Source organism: Penicillium vulpinum (genome assembly GCF_028829585.1).
Source record: "Penicillium vulpinum strain IBT 29486 chromosome Unknown utg000001l_segment0_segment0, whole genome shotgun sequence".
In the NCBI taxonomy this organism is placed as follows: Eukaryota; Fungi; Ascomycota; class Eurotiomycetes; order Eurotiales; family Aspergillaceae; genus Penicillium; species Penicillium vulpinum.
In genome coordinates this window covers 6,254,991-6,275,836 of record NW_026643241.1, presented here as the reverse complement: position 1 = coordinate 6,275,836, position 20,846 = coordinate 6,254,991, and the positions used below count along the sequence as shown (strand labels likewise).

The window sequence follows — 20,846 nt, the reverse complement described above, 5'->3', positions numbered from 1 at the left end:
ATACTCCCGAGGTCCGCAGCATCCATGGATGTACGGAGTAGTGGCAAATAGCTTGTTTCGAGAAGTGGAAGGTCCGACCGACTCCCTTTCATATTGTCCACATGTAGGTGCTATGTATTACATAGTATTGATTCTTGTTACCGGGGTAAGGGATACGCTAGCCTTCGAGCCGAACTTATATGATCATATAAAACACTCAAAAACCAGGTCTGGTTTAACACCAACTCAGCCGAAAATTCCGATTACTTTTGCCCTTCAGTCTCCACCCTGAATTGATCGTAGTGAACAACAGCTTCAAGAAGAGCTTGCGTACCCAGAGCACTGCGACTGTTAGCTTTTGAGGGGAAAAATTGTCTAGAGGAACGAGAGGACTTACCAATCCTGCGGACTGCAATATTCTGTCGGGTGGTGGCTCACACCATCCCGGCAAGGGACAAAGATCATCGCAGAGGGACACTGCTTGCTAGTATAAACAGTATCATGGCCCGCGCCACTAGTCATGAGTATTGATTTCTCACGGCCAACCAGCTGATCCGCCGCAGCCTGAATAGACGCCACGCAGTTGTCGTCGAACTTGACAGCCGGCGAGTCTGTATCCAACGTCCAGTCAAAGGACACACCCTTGCCATCTTGCAATGCAATTGCCTCAAATGCCTTGAGGCATTCATCCTGCACGGTATGTACTACGCTATCCTGCGGGTGTCGGATATCAAGCGTGAAAGTCACTTGCGATGAGACGGTGTTTGTAGACGCGTTAGATGGAACTCTAATAATACCAGTCGAGGCCAGTGCGTTGTGTCGCTTAGCAATATCGTGCGAAGCGGCAATCATCCTAGCTGATGCAAGTAATGGATCTTGACGGGCACTAAAAGGTGTCGTTCCGGTATGAGCATCTTTCCCGTGAACGGTCATAGTCAACCATCTGTATCCCTGGGCACCCTGGACGACACCGATTGATCGGTTGTTTCCTGGGAGAATGGGGCCCTGTTCGATGTGCAACTCGAAATGGGCCCCGAGAGGGTATCCGGTCGCCGGATCGCTGGAACAAGCAATGTCGCCCAGATATCCATGTCGTTCAAGCTCGGAGCGTAGAGTTACGCTGGGATCGTGAATATCGCGCAGGTCCCAAGCTTTTTGGATTGGGATGGCACCTGCCCAGACACCCGAGGAACACATTGATTTGGGAAAGCGTGCACCTTCCTCGCTGTGGACTCGTAATTGGTGACAATCCTAAATGACATGATGGAACAAGTTTTGATACTTACTTAGTCCAGTTGACCACTCCGACATCATAGTTGGTCTGGAACCCACTTTCCTTCATCGTCCGAAGGATCTCAAGTGCAGCCATGATACCGAGAATACCATCATACCGACCACCCCGAGGCTGGGTATCGAGATGACTTCCCATTGCGATCATTGGAGCAGCTGAGTTCAAACGGCCTGATTGCCGTGCAAACATGTTTCCCATCTGGTCCACAGAAAGAGAGCAGCCAAGCTTCTGGACTTCGGCAGCGAACCACCGACGAACACGGGCATCATCATCATTCAGAGTCAGGCGAGCCATCCCTGTTTCTGTTGGATTCCTGTTATGTCGTTAGATTATGTTCAATGGCTGAAGAGGAAATAGGTACATACTCGCCATAGCGATGCTCAGCACCCCATTTACATGTCTCGTGCAGCGTGTTCCATAATCGTTCTGGATTGATCTTGAGGCCTGATGGTGCTTGTAGTCGGGCGGCAGTAGAGAACCGCCGGGCATTGAAATGAAGGGCGCGTGTTGTGCCTCTTGTGCCGTACATTTTGCTGATAAAGTGACGCTGATCAAATAGCCTGTCTATTGAAAGGACCTACTATTTAATTCGGAGCAGGCGGCGGGAGCTGAAAGGTTAGAATATACAAGGGCTTTATTAGATTAAAACCAGTCTTCTCAAAGTCCGAGACCACTTACCAATCTATGAATCTGACAGCGCCTTCTCACAACAGGTGTGGATACGGTCGAAGCAACGATCAAATTTACTAGCCGAATATTTTCACTAGAAGCCTGAATAATTGTTGGGTGACCGAAAAGACCTGAGGTTAATGGCCGGTTCCAACCCTGTAAGCCTAACGATTCGGGAGCGACGCCTTCCCGCAACATCTGCGAACCCTAAATAGGTACATAATGTATCTTAACCATACAAACCCACTACAAATGGAGATAAAATATGTCAAAAATCCAAGTGGCAGACAAAGTACTCTTTGAAGCTTTGTCCAAGCACAATTTTAAACAGTCGTTCCCAGAATATCACTGTGGACTCACTGCAACCAGCGAGTGTGACCATAAACCCTAGAATAATCCTCAAGACATTGTACCAACCTGTATACAAGCGCTAGCGTCAAATCCACCTGGACAAGAGATATACTCTTACCTAATGAAATAAACATAATATAAATTCTTAAAATCTCTCATTAAACGCCAAAAATATATTGTAGGAGTTGATTTCGTCAGAAGAGTCCCCACTTGACCCGACATGTCGTCAGAAGGCGCGATGTCCCTAGAAGGCCCAAATTAATTGGGAATGGTGTAGCCGGCAATAAATAAAGCACCTGCATTGCGCAGATCAATTAAGCATATCCGAACGCACAGCATGCCATCACGACGGTCAATCTACCTCAACCTTGCGGCAGCAAATGAGAGCAGTACCTGCACGCATATCGAAGGCCTGACAGCATTCCACCAATCCTTCCCCAACTATGCCCCAACTCCACTAGTCCAACTCCCAGAGCTCGCGGCAGAGCTAGGAGTTGGCACCGTTCTGGTCAAAGACGAGAGTAACCGGTTCGGCCTACCATCATTTAAAGTTCTGGGAGCGTCATGGGGCTGTTTCCGAGCGATTGCAGCGCATCTCGGCCTGCCCTCTACTGTCTCGCTCGATGAACTATCAAGCCGAGCAAAAGAAGCATCAATTGTCTTGACGACGGCTTCGATGGGGAACCATGGACGGGCGGTTGCGTTCATGGCTCGACTCCTCGGTATCGAGGCGCGGATCTTTGTTCCTCGGTCTTTGAACCAGTCGACTCGGGATCTTATCGCTGGGGAGGGGGCTAGGCTGGTTGTTGTTCAGGGCGATTATGATCAGGCGGTGCAGGAGGCTGTGAATGAGACACGTGTGGGACGCGGTGTACTCCTCATTCAGGATACTGCGTTCGAGGGGTATGTGGATGTTCCTGCGTGGATTGTGGAGGGATATTCTACTATGATGCACGAAATTCAGAATGAGCTTGCTCGGCTTGGTCTGTTGGGTAGTGTGATGATCACCCCTGCTGGCGTGGGCAGCCTTGCGCATGCGGTCGCAAAGCATTGCAAGTCGCAGAGCACGCCTATGTCTGTAGTTGCCGTCGAGCCTGACACCGCTGCATGTTTATCTTCTAGCTTGACTGCTGGAAAGCTGGTTACTGTCCAAACTTCCTCCACGATCATGGATGGTATGGACTGCGGCACAGTATCTTCTACTGCATGGCCTGATATGCAGCGCCTGGTTGATGCCTGTGTCACCGTCTCATCATATGAGAGCCACTGCGCTGTGCAGTATCTGACTTCCAAGTCCGTGGCAGCTGGGCCATGCGGAGGTGCATCTTTGGCCGCACTGCGACAATTGGCTACATCGAAGGAGGGTACCTCACTTCTGAAAAAGGATTCTGTGGTCGTTCTTCTCAGCACTGAAGGTGCACGCGAGTATCCAATCCCCAAAGACGTCTCTGTTGAAGATGTCGTGGGCTTGACTCAAACTCTCACTCAAATCAACTCTTCCAACCCGACCTTGTCTGTAACGGATGGAGTGGGCGAGACTGAAATCGCAAACTACCTCGCGGCCTGGTTCGCCCATCGAGGCATCGAGTATCACTGGATTGAGAAGGTCGCTGGACGACCATCCATTATAGGAGTCTTGAGAGGCAGCGGAGGTGGCAAGTCTCTCATGTTCAACGGCCACACAGACACCGTCAGTCTCTCCAGCTACGAGACAGATCCCCTGTCCGGGTTTATTGGAACCAAGAATGGAAAAGAGGTTATATTTGGCCGGGGCTGCCTCGACATGAAAGGGGGTCTGGCTGCAGGATTAGCTGCCCTTGCAGCAACTAAAGCTAGCGGCCGTATACCTCGGGGCGATGTAATTGTGGCTGCAGTATCAGATGAAGAGGATGCATCGCAGGGAACTCAGGATGTGATTGAGGCTGGCTGGCGCGTTGATGCTGCTGTACTTCCCGAGCCAACCCAAGGGGCGATCCTTACTGCCCACAAGGGATTTGTGTGGGTGGAAGTTGATATCCTGGGAGTTGCTGCACATGGATCTGACCCTGCATCAGGAGAAGATGCCATCCTGTATGCCGGATCCTTCTTGCAGGCTTTGGAGAAGTACCAATCTCAGCTGCCAGTAGACGATCTCCTAGGCCAGGGTTCGCTACACTGTGGCTTGATTCGGGGTGGCGAAGAGCCTTCCTCTTACCCGGACAAGTGTACTATCACTGTCGAATTCCGCACTGTCCCAGTCCAAACGGAACAGTCCATATTAGGAGATATCAGCGCGCTACTGAAAGAAATTTCCCAGCAAAAGCCTCGTTTCAAATACGCCGAGCCACGTATTACCATGTCACGCCCTACACAGAAGGTGGCAGCCGATCATCCGTTCGTGCAGAAGGCGATTGCTTGTGCCTCTGCTGTGCTTGGGAGCAAGCCTGCCGTTAAGGCTGGTCCATTCTGGACCGATGCGGCCTTGCTCGGCGCTGTTGGTATCCCATCTATTGTATATGGCCCAGCAGGAGAGGGCCTTCATGCCAAGGAGGAATGGGTCGAAGTTGAGAGTCTTCAACAGTTTGAGAAGGTATTTACTCAGCTTGTGCAGGACTTTTGTTATTGAATATAGACGTCTATATAAGCATTGCTTAGAAGAATATACCAAGAATATCTCATTATGTTTCCCTTGGATTTCAACAGTGTTCCAGCAGAGAGATACTTACTACTGGTCATCTAACAGAGCTCCCGAGAGCCTTGTGCATGCTCGATATTGTGTAGCCATCACCCTAATAACCCGGTAAAGTGACCAACAAATCCAAGCAGATAGATGAACTTTGAAAGAGAGCATCACATGACAAATTGAATGATTCTGGTAGAGACAATCAGGTGTGGTCGTCGATTCGTGTACAAAGTAGAGGGAGTGTTGTGGCTGGTGTTCTTATCGCCACGGGACTACACATAATCGGCAACATCCAGCTTGGCCTTCGCCAAACGACATCCCACTTGTAATCGCACAACCATCTTGCTACTCCCTGATTACAGCAATCTTGATATACTTTCTCGATCCCACAACGATGGCAGACGAATCACCCGCACAGCGATCTGCCCGAATCCGCCGCGAGCGCCGCGAGGCAAAGATCAAGGAAGGAGGCTCAGCGCGCCTGGACAAAATCACCAGTCTCAGCGGACGCACGCCACAAACCGGTACGAAATGAAATCCGCATTCCCAGCCCTAGCCAAGGGACCCCCTGGTAGCATTAGTAGACATGCTACTTCATCAGCTACGCCAGTACACAATGCTAACTGAAGTCAACAACAGAGCGCGAAGAAGCCTCCCCATCCCCCCAACCCCAGCGTGCAATCTCCGGATTCCCCTCTTTAGAACCACAAAACCCGCAGTTCCAACCCTCATCTTCGCCCCAACCAGACATGCAGTCACCAGAAGCGATCCGCGCGCAGCAGGAAGCGTTCTTCTCGATGCTCCGACAATCCGCCCCGGAACCAGGCCAGGGCGTGCATCCCGATCCGCAAGCTCCAAACAGCCTCCAGGCCCAGCAAGAGGCATTCCGTGCGATGTTGAGACAAGCCGGACAGGACCAAGGACAGGGCCAGCCATCTGACGAACCCGAAGACCCCACCATCAAACTCCTGAACTCTCTCATGGGTGCTATACCCGGCGGTGACCCCAATGCCCCGCCAGGAGCTGGTGCAGGAAACCAACCAGCACCTGGATTCTCGCCCGCTGCTATCGCAACAATGCTTGGCGTGCCGCCTTTCATTGCTAATATGCTGGGTGGAGCGGCGCCGCCAACGGAGGCGGAGCAGAAGCAAGCTCGGATTTGGAAGACCATGCATACTGTCTTTGCTTTGTCGGTTGCTTTTTATCTGCTGTTCATTATTGGGTCTTCGGTTGCGTTGTTCGGTACTCCCCCGCCAAAGCCTGCAACGGCACAGAATCCATTTGCGATCTTTGTGACGGGAGAGTTGTTGTTGACTGGTGGTAAGGTGTTGCTTGGTGGGAAGTCTGGTGGTATGGGAATGGTCGTGCAGCTTTTCAAAGACGTCGTGAGGGACGGCAGCCTCCTGCTGTTTATGTTGGGCATGGGGACTTGGTACAATCGCGAATGGCAGACTACGGCATAAAATGGGGTAGCTTGAGTTTGTAATTTCGTTCATGATCAGCGCAGTATGAATAGTTCAATGGCATATATTATGTGATCATTATTTTCATTATTTTCATTATTCGTATATACGTAGACAACATTGATCGGCGCTAAGCAGACATGTTTATGATGGCCTGCTGAGAGGGTGGGACCGCGTTGCGTAAAACACTCAAAATAGATGCATCCAAACCCCAATCACCTTCCCATTGATCCATACGAGATCCTTTCTTGTAATGACCCGCCAGATGCTCTGCCCGAGCTGACCAGGTAGACAGTGAGCATCCACAGAATCCACAGCGGCTTTCGACGTTAGCGACCGATCCGCGCCAGGCTTCAAGGTCAGCCACGGGGGCTTTCGTGCAACTGTGGAATTTTCGCAGATGCTGCCAGAGATAATCCTTTCGACTGAACGATCGCTCTTGAGCAGGCTTATTGGCACAGACTTGGAATTCATGCTCTTCCAAATGGGCGGGCGTTGGGAAAAGGACATCGCAGAAGGGACATTCAGAAAACTGGAGGTCGAACGCTTGTTGGACTTCGCTGAGATTTGGAGTGCAGACCCAGGAGTCAAGGGTGAGATGGACACTTTTCTCGTGGCGGGCCCAGTCGTGTTTCTTTTTAAAAGACTGCGTACAGAATGTGCACTGGTAATGATGATCTACTGCTGCGCGTTGCCGTCCTCGGATGCGTTTGGGTTTGGTTTGTTTGGGGAGTAGTGGGAATGGCAGCCCGGTATCTGCTGAGGAATGGTAGCTCCATGCTGAAGAGGCGCTATCAGATGTCTCAGACGCTTTGCTTCCAATACTCGATACCGAGGACGCCAAATGTGACGAGCTCTCATCGAAATTGAAGAAATCCATGGTAGACCCATCGAGCTGGAATGGGTCAATGCTATCGTCCGACTCTATCGAGCCAGAGGCAAGGGCATTCTGAATTGCCGCTTCTGGAACAGGTTCCTCATCTGGTGGGGATGCCTGCCATCGCTCCATGGGAGTCAGGGATGACAGCGTGCTGGTGACCATGGGGGAGCCTGAGCGAGTACGGGATGTTGAAGAAAGACCTGCAGTCTGGATCTTTTGCTTTTGACGGCGGCGAGCATTTGCAAACCAGGTTGATATGCGCTTTTGGGAGAAGCCAGTCTCGTTTGCCATTTGATTCTTTTGTGCATCTGTTGGATAAGGATATTCTTGATGTTGATAGAACCACTCGCGGAGAACTCTAGCTCCTTTTCTCAGAAACTGTTTAGGTTCTTTTCGGTCATCGCAATCGTCCATGCATGTATTGGTAGCGGGTAATGGGTTTCCATCTTCCGGTACACCGTGGAGATGACCTAAGACCGGAGAGAAAGTCTCAAAGCCCGACGGGAGTCGTTTCTCTCCCTTTGCCAAGCTGCATTCCCGAAAAAGGGCCACGCAGCTTGAGCAGGCATTTTTGGGGTTTGGGTTGGCGGGGCCAGTGCGAATTATCAGACATTGTAGCCGATGTCTGCGACAATGAGCACATGATACAGGAGGACGATATGCCCCGTCAAGCCACTGGGAAACATTGGTGAGACTTCGTTGCGACAGGGATGGGTCAACATATTCCCTTGCTAAAGGCAGAGCAGGATCATATGTATTTCCTGAAACCTTTAATTCTTCATGATCTTGATGTCCAGGTTGTGCTTGTGCATCAGCGCTTGGTATGAAGTGTGACTCATAGTTTGTCCATTGCGACCATTCCAAATCACTGATGTCTGAGGGAAATGGTTGGAATTCGTAGCCAGTATTAGTATTAAAAGAGTTATCCTCTTGCATCCATTGTGTCGGCTCATTTGCATCCAGCATACCCTCCAACTCTATGTGTGATAGAGGCAGTGGCAACGGCTGCCATGGTGAAGGGTGGATGGGTGGCGGCTGTGGAGTCATGCCATATAGCGCTGAACAGAGTCACCGGCGCGATATAATTCAAGCCCTTGCTTGTATATCAAGATTATAGTTCAGAATCCAGTAGATTGGCTAGACCCTGTCTCGTTCATGCCTCGTCGTTAACTTGCTGATCGCGATGGCATTGCTGACCAACCCTGACCGCGCTAGTCCATATTGGGCCAACTAACGTTCCTTGCCCCACTAGTCCCAGAACGGCAGGTACAGGATATTCAAGGATATTACTCAGCCTTCACCCCGGGGCAGTGCCTCCAGGAGTCCGTGGACCGATCTCGGGAGCACCCAAGGTTAGATCTACAATGAACCTGTGGCCATGTGTTCGCTGCGCTCCAAGATTTCTCCGGGGTGTCCTGATTCTTGAGCCGTATCACCCGCAAAATCATCGAAGTAGTTTCGGATTATGCAGAAAGATTATGCAGACCGTGCAGAGTAGTACTAATTTGCATTTCCCGGGGTCCGCTCCAGGGGCGAAGTTATGCAAGGTACTTGATATTTCAGGCAGTTCTCGCAAAGGCATGGTAAGCGATGGCTGGAACCAATTGGTCTGGACAAAGTCCATACGCTCAATCAAATCGCATGGACATCAATTTTAAATGTTCACAGCCACGTTGCTTATCAGAATTAAGGTTATCTCATGTTATTACGAAAGGAAAAAAAAAACAACGCTCGGTCCATTTAGAACTGGAACTATCACCTATTAGGCAGGATACTAATATTTTGAAATCTAATCCGGGGATAAGTAGACGAATTGGAAGAGACCTGGAGGAAGATGTAGCATCAACGGCAATATAGAGGAGATTAGACCCGGGGTATCTAAAACTAATTTGAATCCACTTGGAGCACGAGACCTTCCTGGACATACAAAGTAGAAAGGACTCCGGAGTTGTCTCTCTACTCCGGAGTTCAGGTGGGGCGGTGACTCGCCACTCGGTGAGAACGTAAAAAATTTGATTGAGAAGCCGAGGAACCGGGATCCCGGTGAAGGATCTGATCTCGGGACAAAAAAAAGTCTATCTGATATAAAAATAAAAGCCACAATATATGGTGAATATTGTATTATCTTGTTCCATTTTATATAGAAAAATGTGTTCTTTAACTAAATAATGTAAAGCTTAATAACGGGGATGGCGATCACTATATGTGACAGTCAGGCAATGTAGAGTGGGAACTGGGGACAAAACTGGGGCTACTCAGCCAATTCCAAGGTTTCTATGACCAAATTAGAGTGAGTCAGCAATTATTGGGTTAGTGCAGTTCGGCATTGGAACTGGTCTAGTCATTAGCCGGGTCCCTCCGGATTAGGACACGCTATTGGTGAAACCGTCGAGTTGCATCGAATTTCTGTGGAACTTTCCATTTATAAGAGGGGGGCAAAAATTCTTACGAGAAAAAATGGGGAAACAATAAGATCGCCCAGGTCCCCTTGGGTTCTTTGGGATTTAAAAACATCTTCTTCAACTCATCTTCAACACTTTGAGTCCTCTGCTTTTTCAACTACACAGAATGGACGTCAATTTAGCACCACCTGCTTATGAGCAAGATAAGATCGTTGAGCGGAAGGATGTACCAAAATTCGAGGAGGAAGGCCAGCTCAAGGCTGGGGAGGTACACGATGCCTTTGGTAACGAGGAGTACGCCGAAGTCAAGTATAAAACCTTGAAGTGGTGGTATGTTTAATCATAGGGAACACAGGAATCTCTTTAATTCACTGTGCTAATGTGAGGTGTCTTCAGGCAATGTGGCTTGCTCATGATCTGTGAGTCAGTTTCACTAGGTGTGTTGTCGCTACCCACCGCCATCGCTACCCTGGGCCTCGTCCCCGGTATCATCCTTATTGTCGGCCTCGGCTTCCTCGCAACATATACTGGCTACAACATTGGCCTTTTCCGTGAACGGTACCCTCACATTCAGAACCTCGGTGATGCCGGTGAGATCTTGCTGGGCAAGTTCGGCCGCGAGCTCTTCGGTATTGGCCAGTTCCTCTTCTGTATTTTCGTCATGGGCAGCCATATCCTGACCTTCCGTGTCATGATGAACACCCTCACCAACCACGGCGCCTGCTCCATTATTTTCAGTGTCGTTGGTATGGTCCTTTCGCTCGCCCTCTCTATCCCCCGTACCATGAAGGGCATGACGTGGATCTCGTTTGCATCATTCCTCAGCATCTTATGTGCTGTCGTGATCACTATGATCTCCGTGGGAGTCGAAAGTCACCCCGGCCGTGTCATCCACGCCACTGTCGAGTCCAACCTCTACACTGCATTCCAGGCCGTTTCAAACATCGTCTTCGCTTACTGCGCCCACGTCGCCTTCTTCGGTTTGATTGCCGAGATGGAGACGCCCCAAGATTTCAAGAAGTCATTGTACATGCTTCAGACCTTTGAGATCTCTCTCTACCTAACCGCTGCCGTTGTCATTTATTACTATGTTGGCACGGATGTGCATTCCCCTGCCCTCACATCCGCGGGTCCCTTGATGAGCAAGATTGCCTACGGCATTGCTATCCCCACCATTGTCGGCGCCGGTGTCGTAAACGGTCATATCGGCTTGAAGTACATCTACTTCCGCATCTGTGCCGGGACGGATCTCATGCATCAGCGCAATAAGCGTTCCATCGGTCTCTGGGTTGGTCTTGGTGTGGCTTGCTGGGTCGTTGCGTGGATCATCGCCGAAGCTATCCCTGTCTTCAGCGACCTGAACAGTTTGATCAGTGCTCTTTTCGCTTCCTGGTTCAGTTACGGTCTCTCGGGTATCTACTGGCTCCACCTCAACCGCGGCGAGTGGTTCTCCTCTCCCCGCAAGATTTTGCTTTCTATCCTCAACATCGCCATTGCCTGCTTCGGTTTGGTGCTGTGCGTTCTTGGGCTGTATGCTTCTGGCACGGCTATCAGCAAGAGCTCCAACAGCAACAGCTTCTCCTGCGCCAACACTGACACTTAGGTGGCCTCGTCTTGCTTCATATTGCTTTGTTTCATTCACATTACATGCACTGTATATACACCGCATATAGATTATGCTTAGAGTACACTGGTTGGCTCTCGAATATAAATAATAGATTAAAATATTTTGAACAAATATCTTGAACATGCTTGTCTGTCCTAATTATATCTAGACTATACCCTTTAAGACAAAAAAAAAGGCAAACCTTATCACTTCATTAATCACTATAAACAACTGCTACTTACAGGCATGGAAGTCTTCAGTTGGTAACTGGGCTCTAAGAAATTGCCCCTGAATATAGACTGCATTTCATACTGGTCTTATATGGCAAATCATGAGAGCAATCTTCACTTACCCTACGGTTTGTCAGGCCCATTCCACTCCAAATAATTATTGGGTATAACAGAAGCGAACCCGGGACTTAAAGCTGTCTATGTTTGTTTGCCGTAAGTCGAGCCTAGAACCTCTGCTCTCACTTCTGCTTAAGGTTTCTTTCCTAAAAGTGATATCTAACATCGCTGAATTCTTTGTTCGGACGGAATAGACTTCGATTGACATTGCAGGGATCTACCTGTAAGCAAGACTCGAGCTGACCACATCTTTCTGTTTGCTCCATGACACTGGCCCTATCTCTGCTTCTTACACTTGGCGAGAAGCACCTTTAATAATGTCTTCGAATCGGGCGTTATGCGTAGATTGTGTGTAGTATCAAGTTATTGTTGAGAAGATGATATCTGGGCGCTTGGCGCGATTACTTCAATATGCACATAGTAGTCGCTCCTGTGTTCTCCGTATATCCAGCTTCTCTATCAAATTTCCAAAATTATATTGTTCGAGGTAGAAAAGATTGGGTGCAATGTAAACGTCTAGAAATTACCAAAATATTCAAGCCGCGCAATACATATGGTATAGTTGAAGTTTCCTAGGTTATTCTGTAGTAAGGTACAATGCTTGAACTAAGTGATTTTGCAAGAAATGTAAAGATGACCAATGTCTTGTAAGCTAAGTGTCCAACATGACACAATAAATAAACACAATAAAGTCGCATAAACCCGGAAGCCAAATGACCTTCATTATGGTTTTGAACCCTTTGAAATACCAAAACCATCTTTTTCAGTTGATACGTCAAATGCGCGACCTTTTAAGTCCCACGGGAGTATAACCTTCAGTGCGTATATAGTTTGGAACAGCTTGTGGTTCCTTTACTGGCAATATGAATGACAGCTCTTCTTTTGCAATTGAATTCATTCGATAGACGATCAGAGAAATTGTATCTGGGTGCACGGCAGGATTAATCGCACATAGCCTGAGCACAATGCGGCCACGGATTTTGGTAGTCATGATAGCAGCAGAGTTTTCATCAAGAAGTCTGGCAGAAATCTTTGAATTCAACGAGTCCGCTGTCACAATATCCAAACCAGGGGGCGAAAATCGAAATACCACAATGCTTGAAATGGCTGGGCTTACGATCTCCCAGTTTGGAAGTAGTCGCAGTTCATGCTCTGCCGTGGAGGCAAGGGTAAATCCTTGATCAATCATTTCACCAATGCGGTTATGCCCAAGAACGCGCAAAGTGAACCATAACGATATAGCCCTAGCGGGACGGCTAAGCTCGGGACTGACATTATAGAAATTGGTCGATCCATCTGGTGCAAGTGATGTCCGGATATATTCTGCGTCGATCTTGAAGCTATCCTCGAGAGACTTTTTGTCGCGTACTAGAACAATACCACAACCATAGGTTTGGAAAAGCCATTTATGCCCGTCCCAGGAGATACTATCCGCCCGTCCAAGTCCGTCCACAAGATGGCGTTTGGTCGAGGAGAGTGCAATCGATGCACCATAAGCGCCGTCAACATGGAGCCACATTCTCTCATTCCGAGTGATATCAGCAATCGCATGCAGTGGGTCGATGCTCCCAGTATTTGTACTTCCGCAGCTGGCGATGATCAAGAACGGGAGACGGCCAATGCGCCGATCACCATCGATAGTCTGTTGCAATGCTTTACAGTCTAGACAGAACTTGCTATCTGTGGGAATGACCCGGATTTGATAGTCACAAAAGCCAATCATGTGCAGACCTTTGGCCACAGAAATGTGCGTTTGGTCAGATACATAAATTATTGCATTGGCGCGTTGTTCTGGGAGGAGCATCTGGTCTCTTGCGGCAATAATGCCTGTCATGTTGGCCATTGAACCACCAGACACAAAGCATCCCCCAGCAGACGAAGGAAGTCCCACCTGACTAGCCAACCAAAGTATAAGAGAAGCCTCGATGGCGCTTGGCCCAGAACTGATAGTCCACATCGACGCGTTGACATTGAAGATAGAGGTCAGAAAATCCCCAAAGTACGCCAGAGGCGAAGGACATGACGGGATGTAGGCAAAACATTTTGGATGGTCAAGACGCATGCGATTATCGAAAATTGAAAGAGCTTCACGTATGACTGAGGTGATATCTTGTGGCTCGCCAGGGATCGCTAGACGTTGAATGGCTTCTATGCCTTCGAGGTTGGGTATGCGACTGATCGGACTTGATGGATCCGTCGGGCTACTTTTGAGAAGACCGGTGACGAGGGATTGGGCTTGTTGGAGTATTGAGACAAGCTCAACATTTTCCGGCTCATGAGAGAGCGGGATAAGCATCATGGGAGTGAAGGCAACTAGGCCTGATACCAGAAGAGATATTTTGCAATTCGTCGAATAAAGAGAAAGGTACGGGTATAGCCAAGGAGTAATGAGGTGGGTTATGTCGCAAGGCACTACGTGCATATTGTATGCATATGTATAATGCTGGGCTAAATTGGAAATATTCAAAATCATATCAAGAGAATATATACAAAATACATATATCAAGCTAAGGATTACCTACATAGGTACTAGTAGGTTGATCATGAATGAGCCTGAAGCAGTACGGAGTACTTGATTGGGCTTTCTGTAAATGTGTAAAGGGGGGGAAGGGTTACTATTTGGAAGCATGCACATCAAGCACGCACATGTACCTAGGTACTCGCCACAAGGAGAGGTAGAGTGATCAAAAAGAATGTAAATTTCCCGCCAAATTTTGATGCAAATGTGCTTTCTTCTTCTTCTCGTGAATCGTAGGATTGTGATAGCTTTTTGCTTGAGGAGCGTAGCCCCTAATTAGATGAGAACCATGTAGTCAGTTAGATCTATTCTCTCTTCTGTCCTCTGTCCGCTCCGCACGATAGTAAATGGAAATATTCCTCCTCATGGATATATCTCTTGTGTAGCCCTCCTTGGACCTTTTCTTTACTTGGCGCAGGCCGTGTCCACCCACTGCCGAGAGCTATTGGATGAGCTGAATGTATGCAAACATAATCTTCAATTTTAGCAGATCTATCTGCGAGACTAAAATAAGCTGAAATCGAACGAATCAACTTTATTCTGCAGAGTACTCCGTACCTAATCGACAGAATTTCAGAATGTGGCGCAGCTGAAAAACACCGCAGACCACGCGTGAATCGGGTTCCATTGGATCTAGCTTAAAAAGCCACATGCTGTGACCAATCATTCGGCATTGCATTGCATAATCACGAGCTTGCTACTTGATGAATTAATCCCAGCAATGTAGAGAGTACTGGGTTGCATATGTAGTCATAAAGTTCAATGTTTACTAGTGGACCGATAGGATACAAAAAGGGTTAAGAGGCGATTTTAGCCTGGGTTATGAGATCTGTATCTATTCAATCGGGTCTCAAGGTTCTCATGCAAGATCTTACTTTCCTCGAGGGCAACGAGGCTCTCATCCAAGGTTTGGAGCATCATTACTTTAATACCAAGAGAGAGCCTTTCATACTCAGACATGCTTGATAGAGGCTCTGTGCAATCTCCCACAAAAAGACTCCTCTCCACTAACATTCCATCAAGTCCAGCCACCAGCATGGTGGACAGGGCAAGGTACGAATTAGTGAGGCCATTCATCATTTTGATCTCAAAACGACTGATCGTCATGCACCTGAGGATGGTTTCTCGATTACCCCATCTCCAGGCAACGAACAGACTACCACTGCTGATACCCGATACAAATTGACTATAGCTGATTTCACGAGGAAGACCGAAAGTAGCAATAGCGAGAAACTGCCGATGTATTACTACCAAAAAGGACTCTGTAATTCATATGTTGTAGGTCTTTCTTCCCATCTGAACTTAGAGAAATACGCACATGAGATCCTATCCCTACTTTATCGGGGGATGGCCGTGGATGCAGAGTGGTGTGTAAGCCATAGTTTTGTGCAACACTCATCGATAGTCTGGCGAATAATAATGAGGCGATCGAAGACCATCGGCGGAGAGTCCTATGGAAGAACAGGCTCCCATTGACCCGGCGCGAGATCTGCATGGAATTGTTCGATTTTGATGCCAATCTCTTGCAGGGTGTGAACGGAGTGCCACTTCTTCGAATACCTTCAAATTGTAGCGTTGAAAATGGTGGCATGAGATCTGTCCCAACTCGCGCGCTGATCTATGCCACTGTAGGACATATGTATCTACCTGTCACGCTGCATAAATTGATACAGTGGCATTCCGACTGTCTGTATGGAAAGAAAGTTGAATTACCTATTCGATATGGAGAATATACCCATGGTTTCAGTGCAGTTTTGCACCTAGCCCATCCTTTTTCTATCCATAAAAGCCCAAGCTCGGAGTGACTTATGAGAGACGGTATTTTCCTGATCTTGTCACTTTGGACACATTTCCTGAATTTTAGAAGATTCAGGAATTCTGTCTAGATGAGGATTGTATATTTCCTAGAAAGTCGCAAAACTCCCCCACATCTGGATTCTACCAAGATTGAGCTCTACTTGGTCAGAATTGTGTAAGTAGAAATACTTGAGCATAGTGCATGCAGTCAGTCTAGCTTGGGGGGGTTTTCTTCGCTGCTATACTGCTTCTGGAACAGTCCTCTCACGAGCAGCCACTGATGCTGTTGGGGCAATTTCGGAAACAAGTAAAGCACCAATCGTGGTGGCGTTTCTCAATTTTGAGGCCGGCGTAATAAGTGAAACAAATGCTTATACCCTGAGCCCTATCAGTCCCAAGACGCAGTTATCTTTAGATAATTTGCTAGCAGAAGTTTCGACAAGGCTGCCATCACATATGGTCCCTTCCTATGCCATCGCCTTGAACTCTCTTCCTTTGATCTGGGGACATTAGACACAAAGTCCTCCACGGTGACTTCGTGCTCTGTGTAAGAGGATGCCAATGAAACCCCGATAACAGTGATTCTAGGAACGACTACCCAGATGAGTAGATATCCGCTCGTCTTGTGGTACTACTGCTACCTAATGGACTTATTCTTTCCCTGTTCGCGTCTTCAGTGGTTCTATTTCAGCCCCATGGACCAGTGTATACAGTGCTGGGTTAAATTGTTTCCCGGACTCTATGATTACTGGAGTCGATGTGGCGAGTGAACTATGGACGGTATGAATTTTTGACAAGGAGATGAGAGTCTCGGCAATGCATTATATTAACTACAATGTGTCATTCTCAAGTTTGACAATCCCAGCAAGCGAGAACTCCTCCGCTAGTTCATCTGTCTCCGGCATCATTCCTATTAGTATGTAATGGTCACATTCTTGTTCACATACTTCGCGTCTATCTTCAAGACAAGGTTCTCAGCGAGCCACTTCCCCGCATCCTCCCTGGAGATAGTATACCCAATAACCTTGGACTCAGGGCCAGTCTTGGGATCCTCGATGCCCACGCGGATAGCCGTTTTCGACTCGCCATCAACAAGGTGGGTCGGACGAATGATTGTGAATGATTCCCCGCTCTGCGCGAAACGGTCTTCCATGACTACCTTGTCTGCTCCAGGGACGCTGACAAACAGGTAATAGATAGGCCGCATAACGAAAGGAATATCGCGGCCGAAGCGGGAGAAGCCCGTCGTACTGCAACCGATGATGTGTGGGTTTCCGGTAATGCCGGTGCTTCGGAGCTGACCGAGGGCATCTAAGATAGTTGCTGCGCCTTTCTTGCAGATGTCTGGATCCTCAACACTCATTCCACTTCCAGTTGGCTTTGAACCGATGGTGGTCACGATGGCATCGACGATGCGGCCATCGTCGGTTTGGAGGCACTGTGATACGGTTGAGATGTCGTGTGCATTGCCTTTGATGATTTTCAGATTTGGTGTTGACCCTGAAGGGAAGATGGCTGTGAGTTTTGAGGGATCGCGGCACAGCGCGATACATTTGTGTCCGGCAGCGAGAGTGTGTTTGAGGGCAGCAAGGCCAACGCCGGTGCTGGCACCAATGAACACGATGGATTTTGTGCTTGACGTCATTGTCTGGATCTGTGATTGCTCAAGTAGTGTCTTGGAAGGCTGTGTTCTGATGTAAGAAATGATAGAGGCGTGGTGGATAGCTTCTTTTAAGTGCCTTGGATGGGACGATGGGCTTCATAATATACATTTTGGCTGACACCATCTTATCGAGAAAGTCGCCGAAAGTCATCCGAGTCAAGGCAGCAGGCCTCGCTCTTTTTTCGCGACACGTACTAAAATGAGGGGAGAACCCGAGCCTAACAAATGGAGGCGGAAATGGCGTTATCTCGTTGGTTGGCGCTCACGTCTATGAATCTACGCTATCCCTGAGTCAAATGGGCCAACACTTCCAGGCCATTTGTCTGGTGAACGAGATCACGATTATCTAGGTTTCTCTGGGCCCGTTTATGATTAATCGCTTGCTGAAACAAGCCCAGAACAGTCCTAAGATGTCACAAGAGCCTCCAGTCACAGTTCCTGGGGCCCTTGGGGGCGCGCTCGCCTCGGCCTCGGACGCCGAGAAAAACACGAGATTTGACGCCTCAGGCAGAAACACAACACCCCCTAAGCTACGCAGCTGTGTTGTATGCCGAAGTCGGAAAGTCCGTTGCGACAAGCGAGCGCCCTGTTCTAATTGCCGTCGCGCAAATATCGCGTGTGTTCTTCCACCAACAGACCGGCCACCAAGATGGGCTCGCCGTCTCGACCGCCTGAACAGCGCGGTATCCAACCTACAAGCCTCCCAGGATCCCGAGCCAGTAGCAGATGAGGTGATGGAAAGGCTTCACAACCTTGAAAGCCTTGTTCAAGAGCTACGTATTCAGCTGGAACAGGCTAAACCAGCAGCTAACTCTGGTGCTGAAGGGTCATCCGGCGTTGGTTCGCCTGAAAGCTCCGCGCATGATCGACAGTCAAACCCATCTTCCAATGGTACTGCTAACCTGCAAAAAAAGTTCGGGAGACTGGTGCTTCAAGATTCAAACCGAACCCGCTATGTCAGCACTGGCTTCTGGTCTAGGGTCAATGACGAGGTATGCCGCCTTAGTTTGTTTACATTGCTACATGCAATAAATATCTGGCTAACTTGTATTGTAGCTTGATGGTCTCAGGGCAGACGTTAGCGGTCTTCCATTTGGAGAATCTGAGACCTCGGATGATGAGGCCTCGCCGGAGATGACCCCTTCCACACAAGAACTTGAACGGACCCCGGCGGAGCGTCACGGATTCTTGTTTGGGCACAATTTGAGTGCTTTCTTTCCTGACCTAACAGAACTTCATCCACTCCCCTCCCAGATTCCTTTTCTCCTAGACGTGTTCTCCGAAAATGTGAACATTATCTTTCAAATCGTTCATCTTCCCACCATCAAAAACATGGTTCGTGATTGGCGTAGCCGCGAAATGAAGGGACTCACACCGGCCAATGAAGCTTTGATGTTCTCTATTTACTACGCCGCCGTCACATCGATGGAAGAAGAAGATGTGAGCCAAATCCTTAGATATTCAACTTTCTGACAGATCCAAGCATGCGGATTGCAGGCTTACATCCTGGTGCATTTAGGTAGTACGTAATTTTGGAGCCACGAAAGCCGAGCTCAATCTCAAATATCGCCAAGGCCTCGAACATGCTCTTGCAAGAGCAGATTTTCTGAATGTACCAGACTTTGTTCTCGTGCAGGCATTTGCCATCTTCCTTTGTCTTGCTCGCCGACATGACAGTCCGAGATTTGTGTGGATGATGACGGGACTAGTAATCCGAATGGGCCAAGCTCTGGGACTACATCGTGATGGAACACATTTTGATTATCTCAGCCCATATGAGATTGAAATGCGGCGAAGAGTCTGGTGGACCCTGTGCATGTTGGATGCGAGAGCATCCGAGGACCAAGGGACCGATTACACAATTGCAACAGCGAGTTTCGATACTAAAATACCTCTTAATCTTAATGACGCCGACCTCAGCCCTGATTCAAAGCAAACTCCTCAAGCTCACAATACCCTGACTGATATGTCCGTTGCCCGTGTGTCTTTTGGCATGAGCGAGGTCACGCGGCAGATGTTCCCTCATGATTTCAAAGACAGAGCACCGAGCCCAGAAGAGCAAAGTCGCTTGCTGCAACAGATATACGAAGGCCTTCAACGAGACTTTCTTCAATACTCAACCGACTCGGGGAACATTATATACTGGGTAATAGTTAAGGTCGCTCGGCTTGTTATGTCCAAGATGACCCTACTTATTTACTTGCCTTTGTTGTTCTCCTCCCCGAATGAAGACTTCTCTGAGGAGCTGAGGACAAAACTATTGGTTGCCAGTATCGAGGTCGCCGAGTACAATCACGCCCTGAACAACGAGGAAGCATGTAGGCACTGGCGCTGGGTTTTCCAAACCTATACCCATTGGTACTCCATTGTCTACATGATGCTAGAGATCTCTCGACGCCCATGGTCACCTCTTTCTGAGCGGGCTTGGGTAGCTCTTCATAGTCCCTGGCTAATACCGAATCAATCACACATGGAAAGGAATCTACGAATATGGATTCCACTCCGAAAGCTGATGGCCAAGGCTAGAGATTATCGCAATATGGAGGTCGGGCGGTTGAGAAATGACTCTCAAGCTGTCCAACAGCTGGAACAGGGCTATCACATTGCCCCAATCCCATCGAGCCCTGGGCCATTTCCATCTGGTTCAAATTCATCAGATCTCTTCCTTGATCAATGGCGGCAGTTGGTGGCACATTCAGATAAAACCAGACATGATGCATTTGAGTTTGCCATTGTCAACCCGTCAAATCCATCAATGCACATTGGTAAAAGACAGCCAAGTGTGCATTCTGCTCCCAATTTGTCCCATAAAACGTTAAATTCAGCTTTCAACGCTGAGCCAGAGTATCTTGCTGTAGATGCAGGACAGTTCGGGTACGAAGTTCCAAGCATTGAATCTACAAACTTTGCTTCAGTCATGGCGCCTAATCCAAGAACCAAATTCGAACCCGAAAATCCTTCTGCTTTCTCACACAACTACTTCTCGATGGTACCTGAAGCTCAATTCGGCGACCAAACTATCAATCCAGCCGTTGCACCTTGGCTGTGGTCTGGGGAGGGCATGCCGACTGATTTCCCCAGTACCTCTGAAGACCAAGCCGGTAACAACATGCGCATGGATGAGGAGGTGAATTGGTACAACTGGGCTGCATCTGCGAAGGATATGGAGTGCGATGGAGGGATCTATAACGGTGGACCGCGCTAGGCTACTGCTGGCT

The 20,846-nt window shown here is 48.5% G+C and overlaps 8 protein-coding genes across 8 annotated transcripts; 4 read left to right on the top strand and 4 right to left on the bottom strand.

Moving 5' to 3' along the window:
* Positions 1-242: 242 nt before the first annotated feature.
* On the bottom strand, positions 243-1,799 carry N7479_002235 (M20 family metallo-hydrolase; the record flags this gene model as incomplete). Its single annotated transcript, XM_057249932.1, has 4 exons — positions 243-321; positions 377-1,204; positions 1,266-1,583; positions 1,636-1,799. The coding sequence occupies 4 exons, from the start codon at positions 1,797-1,799 to the stop codon at positions 243-245; spliced, it is 1,389 nt and encodes a 462-aa protein (XP_057114364.1).
* Positions 1,800-2,627: 828 nt separating this feature from the next.
* Positions 2,628-4,895, top strand: N7479_002234 (uncharacterized protein; the record flags this gene model as incomplete). The annotated part of the gene is made up of 1 exon (XM_057249931.1): positions 2,628-4,895. One exon carries the CDS (start codon positions 2,628-2,630, stop codon positions 4,893-4,895), a length of 2,268 nt encoding a protein of 755 aa, XP_057114363.1.
* Positions 4,896-5,346: 451 nt separating this feature from the next.
* N7479_002233 (uncharacterized protein) lies at positions 5,347-6,415 on the top strand (the record flags this gene model as incomplete). The annotated part of the gene is made up of 2 exons (XM_057249930.1): positions 5,347-5,476; positions 5,592-6,415. The coding sequence occupies 2 exons, from the start codon at positions 5,347-5,349 to the stop codon at positions 6,413-6,415; spliced, it is 954 nt and encodes a 317-aa protein (XP_057114362.1).
* A 130-nt stretch (positions 6,416-6,545) lies between these two features.
* N7479_002232 (homeobox domain-containing protein) lies at positions 6,546-8,342 on the bottom strand (the record flags this gene model as incomplete). The annotated part of the gene is made up of 1 exon (XM_057249929.1): positions 6,546-8,342. The coding sequence occupies one exon, from the start codon at positions 8,340-8,342 to the stop codon at positions 6,546-6,548; it is 1,797 nt and encodes a 598-aa protein (XP_057114361.1).
* Positions 8,343-9,863: 1,521 nt separating this feature from the next.
* Positions 9,864-11,300, top strand: N7479_002231 (uncharacterized protein; the record flags this gene model as incomplete). The annotated part of the gene is made up of 2 exons (XM_057249928.1): positions 9,864-10,027; positions 10,094-11,300. 2 exons carry the CDS (start codon positions 9,864-9,866, stop codon positions 11,298-11,300), a joined length of 1,371 nt encoding a protein of 456 aa, XP_057114360.1.
* A 1,125-nt stretch (positions 11,301-12,425) lies between these two features.
* N7479_002230 (pyridoxal phosphate-dependent decarboxylase family protein) lies at positions 12,426-13,946 on the bottom strand (the record flags this gene model as incomplete). The annotated part of the gene is made up of 1 exon (XM_057249927.1): positions 12,426-13,946. The coding sequence occupies one exon, from the start codon at positions 13,944-13,946 to the stop codon at positions 12,426-12,428; it is 1,521 nt and encodes a 506-aa protein (XP_057114359.1).
* Positions 13,947-16,878: 2,932 nt separating this feature from the next.
* Positions 16,879-17,610, bottom strand: N7479_002229 (NAD(P)-dependent oxidoreductase; the record flags this gene model as incomplete). Its single annotated transcript, XM_057249926.1, has 1 exon — positions 16,879-17,610. The coding sequence occupies one exon, from the start codon at positions 17,608-17,610 to the stop codon at positions 16,879-16,881; it is 732 nt and encodes a 243-aa protein (XP_057114358.1).
* A 428-nt stretch (positions 17,611-18,038) lies between these two features.
* On the top strand, positions 18,039-20,833 carry N7479_002228 (uncharacterized protein; the record flags this gene model as incomplete). The annotated part of the gene is made up of 3 exons (XM_057249925.1): positions 18,039-18,620; positions 18,685-19,068; positions 19,148-20,833. 3 exons carry the CDS (start codon positions 18,039-18,041, stop codon positions 20,831-20,833), a joined length of 2,652 nt encoding a protein of 883 aa, XP_057114357.1.
* Between the last annotated feature and the right edge of the window lie 13 nt (positions 20,834-20,846).